This window comes from Rattus rattus, chromosome 1, assembly GCF_011064425.1.
Source record: "Rattus rattus isolate New Zealand chromosome 1, Rrattus_CSIRO_v1, whole genome shotgun sequence".
Lineage (NCBI taxonomy): Eukaryota > Metazoa > Chordata > Mammalia > Rodentia > Muridae > Rattus > Rattus rattus.
In genome coordinates this window covers 49,688,708-49,703,107 of record NC_046154.1, presented here as the reverse complement: position 1 = coordinate 49,703,107, position 14,400 = coordinate 49,688,708, and the positions used below count along the sequence as shown (strand labels likewise).

The 14,400-nt window shown below is 45.4% G+C and overlaps 1 protein-coding gene across 1 annotated transcript in view; it reads left to right on the top strand.

Annotated features, from left to right (window-relative positions):
- The first annotated feature begins 962 nt into the window (after nucleotides 1–962).
- Nucleotides 963–14,400, top strand: part of Fyb2 (FYN binding protein 2) — a 121,362-nt gene continuing 107,924 nt past the window's right edge. Inside the window, exons 1-2 of the mRNA XM_032891730.1 lie at nucleotides 963–994; nucleotides 3,596–3,821. Coding sequence (XP_032747621.1) covers nucleotides 963–994; nucleotides 3,596–3,821 — 258 coding nt within the window. The remainder of the gene's footprint in view (nucleotides 995–3,595; nucleotides 3,822–14,400) is intronic.

Sequence of the window (14,400 nt, the reverse complement as noted above, 5' to 3'; positions counted from 1 at the left end):
AAGCCAGGTCTAATGGCTCACAGTATCTTCCTGCTGCCTGCAAATCCGGATGTAGAACTCTCCACCCCTTCTCCAGCACCACGTCTCCCTGCATGCCGCCATGCTTCCCACAATGATGACATAAGCTAGCCCCAATTAAATGTTTTCCTTTGTAAGTGTTGCCATGGTCACGGTGTCTCTTCAAGGCAACAGAATTCTTAAAAAAGAGGGGCACATCGTGTCCCCTATAGGAAAAGCAAACCAAAGATAGTAAAAGAAATATATAGAAGAATTTAAGCCGAAGTTCAGTCTATCTGTTAAGCTCTCCAACCTCCCACTTTCAGAACTCAATTGGGGGAAACCACTTTAAACTTCTAAGTTCTCAGATCCTGTGGGCTTATTGTTTGGTATTTCTTGAACATTGAAAGAAAAGGCAAACAGGCTGGCCGCGAGGGTGGAGTCGGCTGTCTGGACTGGAATTCCTGTCCTTCCATTTGCTAAATGCTGCCCAGAGGAGGCTACTTAACTTGTGCGTGCCTCAGTTCTCAGCTAGAGAGTAGAGCTCATACGAAAGATAATTAAGGAGCGGTCTGCAAGGTCTATGGTGCTGTTCTCCAGAGGCAATCGTCCGAGACACGCAGCCAGCCATTTCCTTGTCCCTGATTAACTGGAACTCGTGAGGCCATTTCTCCTGGCCCGGGGCTAGAGCAGATCCTCTGAGTACCAGGTACTTGGTCAGATTTCCTCTTTCTTGACTGATAGTGTTCATTCCTAAGGTATAGTGAGATCTAGGTTTAGTCCAGTCAAAACTCAAACTTCAAATCTCCAATTCTTCACAGTGACTGGATTTGCTCCCTTCCCCCTCCCCGTGTCAGCTGTGTGATTTGCCTTCGGGTGGAGCTGGACACCCACTCACTGGGATCTGCTCACTCACAGGATCGGGCTCGTGAGCAATTGGAGATCACTGGGGTTGGGGGTGAGGGATGGAACTGCGCTACCTCATTCCCGCAGTTAGGTGTGGCCTGTGCATTGCGACACGGATACAGTGATTTAAGGTAAGAGGAGAAAGGAGAGGAACGGCATGTGGGGCCTTGTAAAGTGCTAAGCACCATACCATGGTTCTGATGGCCGTCAGTCCTGAAGTTAACCTTGTTGACCTTCATTTTAAAGACTAAGAACATCACAGAGGGACTTGTGGACCTTCTCCAGGCCAACCATTAGAGGGACAAGGGTATTTCCCATCTGCATCTTATGATAATTAACATGGTGCCAAGCATAATTCTCCTACTGTCTGTTTACCTTGAAAAGTTTTTATTATTTATAATATCTAATACAGTGTAAGTGATAGATGATACATTATTAAAGAAAAAATGCCAAAAAATGTCCATTCGAATTTAGTTCAGATGTAATCCTCCTGCCCTCTCCATTTCCCCGGCCCTCCCTCCACTGAACCCTTTGGCCCCCGCAATTTCCTCTTCCCCTCTCATCACCCGAATGTGCCTTTGGCCTCACTGAAGTCATAATGTTTATCATCAAGAGCTAAATGAGTGGGGCGAGTGACATGACCCTGTGGTTAACAGCACTTGCTTCTACGAAGGACCTGGGTTTGGTTGCCAGCACCCACATGGTGGCTTTCAATGGTCTGCAACTCCAGTCCCAAAAGATAAAAAATAAAAGACAAACAAACAAACAAACAAACAAAAAGCCCTCTTCTGGCTCTGCAGGCACTTCAGACATGTACTGCACATAAATACATGGAGGCAAAATGCACACAAAAGGGCTAATTAATTTGAAAATTATAAAATATATTTTGTTATAGTCTTTCCCCTCCCCCACTCCTCCCAGATCTTGCCATTCCTACTCACCCAACATCATATTCTTTCTCTCTCCTAAAACAAAAATCAGCCTAGATGTCCATCAACACACGAACTGGTAATGAAATGGGGAGCACATACATGGTGGAATTGCATTCAGTTGTAAAGCAAAACCAAGTTATAAAATTCATATAATCCAGGCTTGTTCATATGCAGATCCTAGCTTCTAAACATTAGCTACAGTAGACAGTAGGAAGTACAGAAAGGCCAGGAAAGTCCAAAGGAGCCCAAAGGATGAAGGAGGAGGCCAAGCCTTTTATCTACTGGAAAAATAATTCCCTCGCCCAAGTTTTATGTAGGTGCCTAGTATACACTAGAACTCACCACTCTAACTAGCTCAGGGCCAAACCAGAAAACCTCTAGGAGCCTCTGGATCTAGGTGGGTTGTCGGGTAACCCTGAAGCCCTGCTTAACCCTCTGCCATGTGGGCTGTCCTGACGCCACCAGGGGGAGCCCTTGCGTTGGGACCATGGGGATGTTGGCGGCCTAAAGGCCCCTGAGGCTCAGAGCTGTGAAGTATACCTGGATATAGAGGACCAGAGCGCTGAGCAAATGACCCTTGGCCTTGAGGAAAGACAGCAAACATGACAGTGAGCAGCGCTGAGCAAAACGAAAGTCCTGCAGTCGGTTACCTCTTAGGGGATAAACAAGCGGGTACTTCCTTCCTACTCTCCTCCTGTCAAGACAGGGGAATCGTGTTTTTAAGACTTTGAAAGCCAAGGCATGGTGGTCAATGCCTTAAATCACGGCACTAGGGAGGCATAGGCAAGTGGATCTCTATAAATTTGAGGCCAACCTGGTCTACACAGTGAGTCCAGGGTAGCCGGGGCAATATAGAGAGAAAACAACAATAATGATTTGCTCGGAGGCCATTCCAAGTTAAATATGTGAGTCTGAAGGCAGCCTGAGTGGGAAATTCTGCACCAAACAAACAAACACAAACATATTTTCCCCCACAAAACAAAACAAAAACAAAAAAAAAACCAATAAAACTCAGCAAGCTATATATATATATATATATATATATATATAAATCAAAGCATAGGTCATTCACCCTGCCCACCTCCAATCCCCATGACAGTTGGGAGATCCGCCCCTCCCCAAATCTAGGAACTGAAGTTTGGGTTTCCAGCCAGGACCGACTCTGGAAGGAAATGGCAAAGAAATCAGAACTGGAAGTCATTATTAGTCAATCAGAGCCTCTTTCTTTCAGCATCCTACCAGAGTCACTCGAAGCTAGATAAAGGCATCTCTCTCTAAGCTCCAGTTCCTGCCCTGCTAAAAGGAGGACAGTTGGACATGCCAGGGCTACTTGTAAGAGTTAAAGGGATCCATGCATTCAAACACTGGGGACCATACCTGTCTTTAAAACAGGTATAATTTAAGTATAATTTATTTCAGCTTCCTCTCATACCCCCATCAAACGCACCTGCCCTATTAGCCACCCTTAAGAGTTTTCTTTTCTTGGGGCCCTGAGCAGCTTTTGTGAAATTAAGTAGCCACCAGCAGGGGCGGAGTTGGGCGAGGGTATCACTAAAGGAGATCACAGTGTCCTGAGCTTTCAATCTAACTTTAGTGATAAGATGTACTCAGCTCCTAGAAACTCCCCCGGATGGGATGTGATGGGAGAGGACCCGACGCAGACACAAAGTGAAACCCTTGCAGAGGGAGTGATGACAAGGAAGCCTTGGGAGCAGCGGGCAAAGCCTTCTGCCCACACACCTCCCCCTACCCCTATGCAGCAGGTCCAACTGGGAGGATGGAGGCCCGCCCACTCCCAGCCCTGAGGGAGGGAGGAGCCACAGCCCAGGTGGAGCAGGTGGAGAGTCCCGGTTCCAGCCTGTCCGGGACAGGAGAAGTGACTGCACGCTGGCGGGCGGAGGAGGGAGCGTTGTTGGCCCCAAGATCCAGCTCTGGGAAGCTGGCATTGTCTCCCAGTCGGAGCCTCGGAGGACCACAATGGAAGAGGTAAGGCACCCGCTTGCGTGTGGACTGTCACCTTGCGAACTTTAGTTCCTTCCAAAGGAGAAAGTCCTAGGGAAAGAGCTGCCCGGTGTGCCCTGGGCCGAACCAAACACGTCAGGTATCCTGATGAAACTGGCAGGCTGGCCTTGCTCAGGAGTCCCGTGTCCTGTGTCTCTACAGAACCGGAGGCGCTCTGTCTATAACCCAAGCCACAGTTGAAGTGCCTGTCACTTTATTGTTGACTTTCTTTCTCTGTCCTCTGCGGTGGCAGATGGGTATCCAAGTTCAAGGACAGAGCATGACTGTGGGAAAAGGTGGTAAGTGGTATGCCCTGTGGCATTTTTACATCGCTCTTCCCTATGAACTCTGTGGTCTGGGACGAAAGTGCTAGTGCCCTTGAGCCTTAGGGAATCTCACTTCTCTTAGACTGAAGGTGCATGAAAAAAGTTGAGCCGAGGCGTGTGAAGGCTCCAGAGGCAGAGGCTGCAGTGTTGAAAGGCTAAAACCAGTCAGAGTCACACAGGGGGACCCTGGAGGGTTTTGGTTTTGACAAAAGCAACACGAGGTTTTGAACGACGTTGAATGGCTGAATGCCATTGGCATATTTAGAGATTTTGCCTGGCTAACCCCATCGTCTCTAGTCCTTGCCCTGCTGTTCTGTTAGTGGCTTTCATTCCACAGAAGCATATAAAGATGTTGTGCCGTGTCTCTATTAAATATTTGGAAGAAAGTTATTTACTCCTGAAATTGCGTTACTTCCCACCCAGATGTTTGGTTTACAGTTAGAATGGTGGACCCATTCATCTGTGGCTGGGCAAGGACAGCTCCGGAGTTTTAAAGGGACGCTTGTATCTCTGCCGACACTTGTATCTCTGGCAGTTCACATCACTCAGTTGAGCTTTGGAGAAGGGGAGCCGAGGATGCCATTTCCAGCCCACTCGTGGCGCTACCATGTTTAGAAACTCATTCTTTTAGTGCGGTGGGGAAAGTTGTTCTTATTTAGAAAAAGTCTTTACAACCCAGGCTGGCCTCAACCTTTCAAATGCTCGAATTACAGGCATGTGTCACCATGCCGTCTTCTATTGGTCAACCTTTGGGACCTTCTTCCATGCTGGCCACCTGCCAGGCTGAACTGATCCATGTGGATTCAGAAAAAAAAAAAAAAAAAAGAGAGAGAGGACAATTTACATTCTGCCCTCTCTGGCTAACCAGGATCTGAACTGCCTACCACTTTGTCCTATCAACCTGATAGGACAAAGACCTAGAGGTCATTGTCCCCGGGGTTTTTAGGTGAGGAAGCTGAAGTACGGTACTGCTTCACGGGATGGCACCATCAGTCAGAGCAGGGCTAGGGCCTAGGCTCAGGTTGGCTCCTGGGTGCCAACTCCAAGCCAGGCAGCACAAGCAAGGATTAATTACTCCAGCAGAACGGTCAGAATGTACAAAAAGTACGAAAGGACCTATTTGCTTCCTAGTAACATTGTTTAGGACAAGAAAAACCAGTGCATATCTTCCTCTGCTCAGAAACACGAGGAAAGACCCCAAAAGAAATATGGGCAGTTTCTCATCTGGAAAGGATCCATCTATTGTTTTAGAAAGCCAACCAAACACTCCTTTATATAATATATAAATTTTGAGCGCCTTCTTTGTCTGGTCAACTCCCTTTTTGGGTACATGGATGCAGCTAGGAACCAAACAGTGCAGACTATTTGTGTTAGCCAGGTACACTGGTACATGTGTGATTCCAGTACCTGGAAGGCTGAGGCGGGATCAAAAGTTCGAGGCCACACTAGGCTAGGTAGCTGTAGAAAACTCATTCATGAAGCTTATATACTAGTAAGAAAGGAGAAGGAAACACAAACTAAGGGTTAAATGGCAGCTAATGCAATGCAGATGTTCAGAGAGGAGAAGGATCTAAGGTCACCAGGCAGCAGAGGAGACTGCCATTCTAAGGGGCAGTGTCAAAGGTCCCTGTAAAGAGGAAACTGAACAGCTTTAGGTTAAGAGAGTGGTTGTGTGGATGTTTGGGGGAAAGATTCCATTGAAAGGTACTAGTTCATCTAAGCTGCTTTGGTGAAGACCAAACCGTCCAGTATAAACTAAAGAAGCAGAGGAAGCAAGAGGCGAACGCTCGCATCATAAAGGGTGTGGAACCCTTAGTAGACACGAGCTTTGCCCAACGATGGCGAGTAGCTATCTGGCACCATCTGGCTTTCATTTCCTAAGAATCGGGTGACTGTAGTTTGGAAACGAGATGGCCAGAAGTGTGAGAGCAGCCGCTGGCTGACCTGGTAGAGGGAAGGTGCACAGGTCTAAGGAGAAGTGGTGTGGGCCAGGCTTAGCAGGGATGGTGGTTAGAAGTGACGGATTCTGGGTCTCTGACTTTGGATGATTGGTCTAACAATGTTTTGGCTTTCTGAGGCTCTCATTTGGTAAAAAAAAAAAAAAAAAAAAACTACTTTGAGTTGTGAGTTTCGACGTTTTCCTGGATCAGCCATTTGTGGTGCTATACAGGCAAATGAATATTCGGTGTGTTCTCTGTTGCTAAGCAATGAGTTTTACTAGGATGGGTGTATCAACTGCATTTTTAGCTTATGATATGGTATTTTCTAGTTACCATGGGATGGTTAGGCCATTGTCCTGTCATAAGTCAAGGTACATCTGTATGTTAAAGGTGGAGTCGTCGTGGTATACTGACTAGAAAAGGGAAGGAGGGAGGAAGAGGATTGTCGATGACCTGAAGGCATAAAGGCTCAACTTGAGGAAGGATGCAACGGCGTTTTTTTTTTTTTTTTTTTTTTTTTTTTTTTTCGGAGCTGGGGACAGACAGGGACCATAAGAGGCAAGTCTCTAACTGAGCTAAACCAGGTCTGCAACCGGCGTTTTTAAGACATAATTCTGAGCAGTTCAGGAGAGCAGGAGTCAGTTTTAGACATGGAATGATGGAAGGGCTAATTATCCAGAGGGATCCTCAGCTTCAGAGTTCACTGGGGAGGTTGAAGCAGGAGACTAATCAGAATAATATCTGCATTAGGACAGTGCTGTTTAAGACCATGGTGTTAAAACTGGCCTCACATGCTCCAATATTCTCCACAAGACAGGAAAGCAGGCTCCCTATTCTGTGTCTAGGCAAAACTGCAGGCTGCCTTGAACATTGCAGGTTGCCACATTTGGCCCTGTGGGACTTCACAGACCCCCTAGGAAACACACTGTCCCCGTCTTGTTTTGAGAAGTGATTCTTACAGCCCTGAGCTAGGTCAGCAGCCTTTGCCCTGCTGCTTTCATGCTGAAAATCACCTCATGTACATCCTGACTGACAGTTCCAGATGAGTCTTGCTTGCTGGCCTTCCTGCAAGACCACTCTCAGGGCCCCACAGACCATGCCAGCACCAGGCAAACCCCACAGAGTGGCTTTCATCAATACCCCGTGGATAGAAAACTCACCCAACTGGGCCGTGTTGATATTCTCCTCCTACGCAATTGGGAGATGCAGAAGGTGGGGTTTATGTTTGTTTTAGGTCACTCAATTTCCTGTTGTTTGGTTCTGTATTCGTAGGCATAAAATCAAAAGGGTACATTTAGGGTTTTTTTCCCAGTTATTAAAGGAAAAGTTATTTATCTGGTCATAGTAGTACACACCTCTAATCCTAGCATTTAGAAAGCTGAGGCAGGAAGACCTCAAATTTAAGACCAGCCTATGCTACACAGTGAGATTCTGTCTTTAAAAAAAAAAAAAAAAAAAAGTAATGTTGCTACACAGCTTTAATCCTAGCACTCTGGAGGCCAAGAATGTAGATTTCTGAGCTCAAGGCCAGCCTTATCTACATAGCAGTTCCAGACCATTCAAGGTTACATAGGGAGACCCTGTCCCAAACAAACAACGGCAGACAATTCTTTCTTATAAATATATGTTTTGGAGGAATTCTATAAGAGTATGTTTTGAGCTGGCTCAGTTGGTGTAGTCTCCTCATGCATATGCAAATATGTACACATAGGTACATATGCATACATCACACACACACACACACACACACACACACACACACATATGCCACCATGGGGGGCTGCTTTACAGATCCTCATACTGAGAGGTTGGTAAGTCCTTTTTCAAATGCATGTGCTCTTGGTCAGGTGTGTTTTCACTTGGGTCCAGTCTTGGCAAGAGAGAACTGTAGCATTTTTTAGTTAGAGCTCACTAATCAAGGTGTCACCAAACGGGGCTCAAATGTTTGATGGATAAGCTTGAACCACATTAAGAATCAAGCCACATTGAAGTTCACCTCTGCCCATTGGCAGCCAAGTGACTGCAAGTGCTGGAGTTGGGAAATCTCTCAAAGTCCAACCAGTTTAACAACTCCCATTTTATAAGGAAATTTGAGTCCCAGGGGCAGAAAATTGGCAGTGGTTTGAAATTACCCATCCAGTCTCTGTACCTTGGGTATCCTGTTCTTTTTCATGTAGAGTTGGGAGATCTGCTAGTTAGGCCCAGCTCTCATCATCGGATGGACATGGATCAGGGGTCTCCATGGGCCAGGCCCGCATTAGCATCTGAGAGGGACCTGCTTTACTGATGTCTAGTGTCTCTCTTATTCAGCAGAGCGTTAAAGAAAACAAATGGCAGAAAGTAGAATAATGAAGATCGTCCCAGCCTCAATGGCAGCAGTGTGGCTGGTGTCTAGCCCAGCATGAGGACTCATTTGAGGGGCTGCTGTCTGTGCAGAATGTCAGAGGAGTTGGTAGCAATGTATCAGAGGAAGAGGAAATGAAGAGTGGGGGTGGGGTGGAGGACAGCAGACAGGCTCAAAGGTACACAATGACACAATGTGAGTCAGGGGACACTTTTTTTAAAGATGTATTTATTTATTATATATAAGTACACCGTAGCTGTCTTCAGACACACCAGTAGCGGGCATCAGATCTCATTACAGATTGTTGTGAGCCACCATGTGGTTGCTGAGATTTGAACTCAGACCTCTGGAAGAGCAATCAGTGCTCTTAACCACTGAACCATCTCTCAGCCCCAGGGGAGTTGCCATAATGGAATCCTAAGATTTAGAAAGGACGAGGATTAAAAGGCCCTTGGTGATGCCCATGGTTTTACTCTGAAAACTGAAGTTCTCATTGGGTTGCAGTAGGGGAACTTTTCCTCTAAATTTCAGGGTTGAGCTGCATGTCCTGTGGTGGTCCTGAGGTGGTAATCTATTACCAACATCACCTTTGGCTAACTGGAATAGAATCTAGGCACGAATCCTTATGAAACACAGCTTAGCAATGCTTCAAGAGAAATGTTTGTTTGGTTTTTTTTTTTTTTACCTAAATAATCTGGTGTTTAAGGAAAAGGTCCTAAGGGAACATCTATTGTTAAATAACAGAGGTGCCAGCTGCCTTCTGTCTGTGTGTATCTCCAGTCACAAGGATTAATCCTTGAGGATCCTCCTGCAATGACAGACTCTGGTCGGTGAGCTTGTCTGGAGAGACTAGAAGCAGTTATGGTTGAGAGATGTGGTGGTGCACACTTGTAATCCCAATACCCAGAAGGCTGAAGCAGGAGACTGCTGTGTGTTCCAGGCTAGTCTGGGTTATGGGGTAAGACTATGTTTTTTTGTTTGTTTGGTTGTTTGTTTTTAAAGTTTGGCAACTTCATAGATGTGTTATGAGGGAAAAGCAACCACCCAGTAAATCACTGAATGAAAGGCTGGGCAGCTCTCGTCTGTCTTGCCTGGGGGTCTGTGGGAAGCATCCTCTCAGACTGTAGTGTTTCATCCTTGCTGGTGAGACAAGAAGTGGCCTGCATCATTGCCTCATAGCAACTCCCACCCTTATCATCCTTTCTTCAAAGGAAGAGTTAAATCCCCCTCCTCCAAACCAGTCACCTACATTTCTCCTAGGAGAAATGCTCACAGCAGGCAATGTGGGTCACATCATTCTGCTGTTGCATCTCAGTCATTCTTGATACCTGTAACAGAAAACCCATGCTTGTCAGCCCAGCAGACAGGGCTGCAGTCTTGGTGCCCACACAGTATCCTCTCACTTTAGCCATTGTCCCTGGGCTATCCCTCTTCCAGCCTGGCATTTCTGTAAGCATCCTTAGCCAGAGGCATGACCGAAGGCTGGTGTGGCTCAAATCAAGCCCTGCTTTGCCAAGAATTCTTTCTGAGCTCCTGGGCCACAACTGGTCTCTCCTCTCCTTGCAAAACCTCAGGTCCTTTGAATAGATCCAAGTGTAGGCTCTGAGGTCCCATGGGGCAAAAACCTGTCTTGTAAGAGACAGGAAAGCTTGCCTCTCAAAAATACAGCCCCTCAGGCAACCTGACTGGTTTGTCCCTAGCTCTGACAAATGCCAGTTTCTTGGTTTTGAGCAAGATATTTAATTTCTCAGGCTCCCAGGTGCTCCACTTGGAAAGGAGAGAAAATAATATCTGCCGTTTAGCATTCCACAGAGGCTTAAATATATTCCTAGGAATAAAGAACTCAGACCAGCCCACCAGGCTCAAAGGGCAGATAATGCTACATCTGACATAACAGTAACTTACAGAAGGAACAAGTGGTTGCTACAGTTGGATTGTGTCAGTCTTATACTGAAGGCCCGCAGTGCTTGGAGAGCATAGGTGTTATTTCGAGGGTCTTTACAGAATAGTCAAGTTGAAGTGAGGCCACAGGAGTCAGTTTTAATCCAGCATGAGTGATATCCTCAGAACAGAGGATTTAAACAGGGGCTATGCAGAGAATAGACAGTGGGATGGCACTGTGAGAATACCCTGTGAACATCAAGAGCACCATTGGGCTCCAAGCTGAGTGAAAGACCTACCCTCCCCAAGAGGGAACTGACCGTACCTGCCTCTTGAACAGTTACCTTCCAGAACCATCAGACAACAAATGTCTCTTGTTTAAGCCACAACTTATGGCATTTAATCATGGATGCACCAGCAAAGTTCTGTAAGAACCCATCTATGCAAGTTAACAAGAAAGTTGATGTTAATATTCGAGATTTTTTTTTTACACAGGGTGATGTTTCATGTTTGGACCCACTCCAAAACAGTAACTATTTCTTCAGAAAAGGGACTTGAGGGGCAGACATGAGGTTGATATCAAAGTTGATGTTCTACCCAGTTAACAAATGCCTAGAAAGAGTTTCAAAGATTAGTCAAAATAACACCCTATGTGCGAGGACTCATTAAATACAGACAAGTTGCATAGACTACTTTAGAAAGATCAAGCAACTTCGTACCCTGACTAAGAGTTCAGATTTCCCCTTTCTCTCATCTCTTGACTACTTTTACTGTTACCTTTCCATTCCAAAGACAGGGCAGGATCCTGGTGCAAACTAAGACTGCTTAACTCAAAGTGTGATTCTTCTGCGGTTTTTACGTTTTATTCACTCTGTGTGTGTGTGTGTGTGTGTGTGTGTGTGTGTGTGTGTGTGTGTGTGTGTGTGTGTGTGTGTGTGTACAGATTCGTGCCATGGTGCACAAGTGTGGAGGTCAGAGGACAACCAACTAGAAGAGTTAACTCTCTTCTGCCATGTGTGTCCTAGGAACCAAACTCAGGTGATCACGCTTTCCCACTACGTCTTCCTAATCCTGCAGCCTTTTAATACAGTGTTGTAGTCGCCTCCCACTATAGTGCTGTGGTTGCCTCCCACTATAAAGCTATTTCGTTGCTACTTCATAGTTGTTATCTTGCTACCCTTATGACTCATAATGTAAATATCTGAAATGGGAGCCTGAGGGGTCGCGACCCACAGGTTGAGAGTCATGCACTATGCCATCTTGCTGACCTTCCGGTTTCAGTTCTTGTTGACTGGCTTTGTCCCTTTCATCGTGACGGTAGTGGATGCTTATGGAACAGAGGGCTAAAATGTTAGTCCAGGACCTGCATGTGATCCACCACCTGCCATGCACTTGCTGTTTGTCCCCAGACAAGTGGGGTTGTCTTCTCCGACTTTAATTTTTCTCATCCGTTTGTGTGTAGAGTAACACCTGTCAATTTAGTCAATAAGGATTACATTTTGAATAGTGTATTTCAATAAAAAGGAAAACTAAAATGCTACACTCGCAGTTGTTGATAGTGCCAAGCTCTCCCATCCATAGAATTAGAGCAGAGCCACCACTTACCAGTGGTGCAAACCACCTCCAAGCCCTGCATCCCCAAACCCCCAGATCTTTGGTGAAGTAGTCCATAAGTTGTCTCAAAAATCAGCCATGGCTGGAGGCAAGCGGAGACAAAGGAGCTGGAGGCGAGGATTGCTTCTAAAACTTTTGAGGACTGAATGTTTATTAAGCCAGTATCATTTATAAAGGTTTAAAGGACAAATAGAGACTTGCCAGCTTCAAATGCCCTTTAAAACCAAAGTACCCACCACTGGTGTGCTCTTTCTTGTTTGGTTGGTGGTGGTTGTTATTGTTTATTGTGCTTGTTGTCCTTATTTTGAGTGACAAGGATTGAACCTAGTACTTTGTATATGCTACTCTACCAACCCATTCTGTTCACCTTTCTTCTCTTTTCTTTTCTTTCTTTTCTCTTTTTAAAGGAAGGGTCTCATTAATGGTTCATTGCCCAGTCCGGTCTTGAACTCACTCTGTAGCCCAAGAAATCCTTGAACTTGTAGCCCTCCTGCGTAGCCTCCCAAGCAGCTGGTCTCATAGGCCTGCGCCCCCCGGATCTGCAGTGATGCTCTTTGGAGTGTGTGGAATGTGTGTCCTGGGACTTTCCTGTCTTCTATGGTGTGAGGAAAGAGCATGAGGCTGGTAGTCTTGGGACTCTTGTCCAATTTGGTGTCCTCCTCATGCCTGGATACCTGAAGGTGAATTATTTTACCCTCTGTGGCCTTTCGCTTTATTGCTTGTGAGAGAGGAGTTAAATGTGGAGAGCAGACAGCTAAGAGCATGTAGCAGCAGAACTGCCTGTATCGTTTGACTGATGTGCAGGGCGGCTGAAGAGTGTGGTACATGAGACGTAGCCCTGGTTGAAGACTCCAAACCAGAAATACTCTCACAAGTGAGCTGCCCTGAGCACTGACTGACAGGGTATCACAGAGGTTTTCACACCATCTCCTTTTGGTTCATACAAAGAATTATTTAGATTACCTTCAGGCTACGGTATAAGATATATATGATATATACATGAATCTTGTATTTAGGTTTAATATCATAATACATATATAGGATATTCCAAACTTATAAGGTATATGAGAGAAACCCAATATACTACTGGGCCCACACATTTTGAATAAAGGATGCTTAAGTACTTATGTCTTCTGCCTTGTTTGATCTCCAGGTCATAGACCAAGGACCCCAAGGTCTGGTGGTGTACCACCACCATAAACCATTTATACCTGTAGATGTGTGTTCTCTGTTCTCACTTCTCCTTGCCACTCACCACAATTCTGTGCTTAGTGACTATTTTAATGAACTCAATGTCCTGGGGAGGATGGAAGATATTTATAGAGCACCGTCCAGTCCTTTCAGACACAATTTCATTCAGACCTCACCAACCCCACGAGAAAGACTCTATCTCCATTTCAGAGACAAGGAAATGGTTCTCTGGGTTGCCTGGCTTTGTTCAAAGTCTCATGGATGAAGAGCCAGGGAACCAATCTTTGAACCATATGTTTCACTTAAAGTCCCTAGATGTTCAGCAGAATAGATCACCACTTTCTGAGTTTATTTGGAAAAACACAGAAACATTAGCTTATGTACTACACTTTTAATTTTCCATTTGGAGTAGAATCATATGTTTACTATGATGCTTGGTCTTGGTCATAGACTTAACTGAATCTGGAATCAACCTACTGGGCACTCCTGTGAGTGCTCCTTCAAATGTGAACTCATTCTATCAGTTTTCTTCCTCCAGAGAATACTGATTAGCACATTTACCAAGAAATTAAATAGCCATCATTGTCTTAACTTCTCCACGAACCAGAAACTCTTCCTTGCAGCCAGGTTACAATCTCTGAGTATCAATCATTCGTCACAGAGGAAATAGAGACTCTGACTCTGTCTATCCTTTCAGAGAGAAGTTTCTGGAAAATCCTAGGACCGAGCCTGCCTCTTAAAGATTCCCATATCTGTCTGGATAGGAGTACTGGACCAAAGACATGCATGGCCTGTAAATCTTTAATATGTTCTGTACGACCAAGTGTCACCACCCCCAACTTTTCATAGAAAAAGAGAGGCTCTGAGGGTTAGGAGACATCTCCCATGGGTGGCTCCAGGTCTTTCTCAACCCATTGTGCCAGCAGGGAAAGGCAGTCAGTAGGTTTTCTTCTTATGCACCCTGTTCTCCATCACATTTCTTCATTATGATAGAACATGGAGTTTCTTAGTAAATGTCCCCAGTGGTGACTCTTGTAGTTAAATATCCTCTCCTAAACAGGATTCCATAAAACTACATCAACAGTAGCATTACCTCAGCTGGGACGTGTGGGAGAGTCATACACCACCAGGCAACGATGAACATCTACACACATTGATGCTTCAAGGACTTAGTCGGAAAGTGCTCAAACAGTCTCAGCTGTACTTTTTGTACAACTCTTTTAGGTGGAAACTATTAATGGGACAACATTCTGTGAGATTCATTGTTG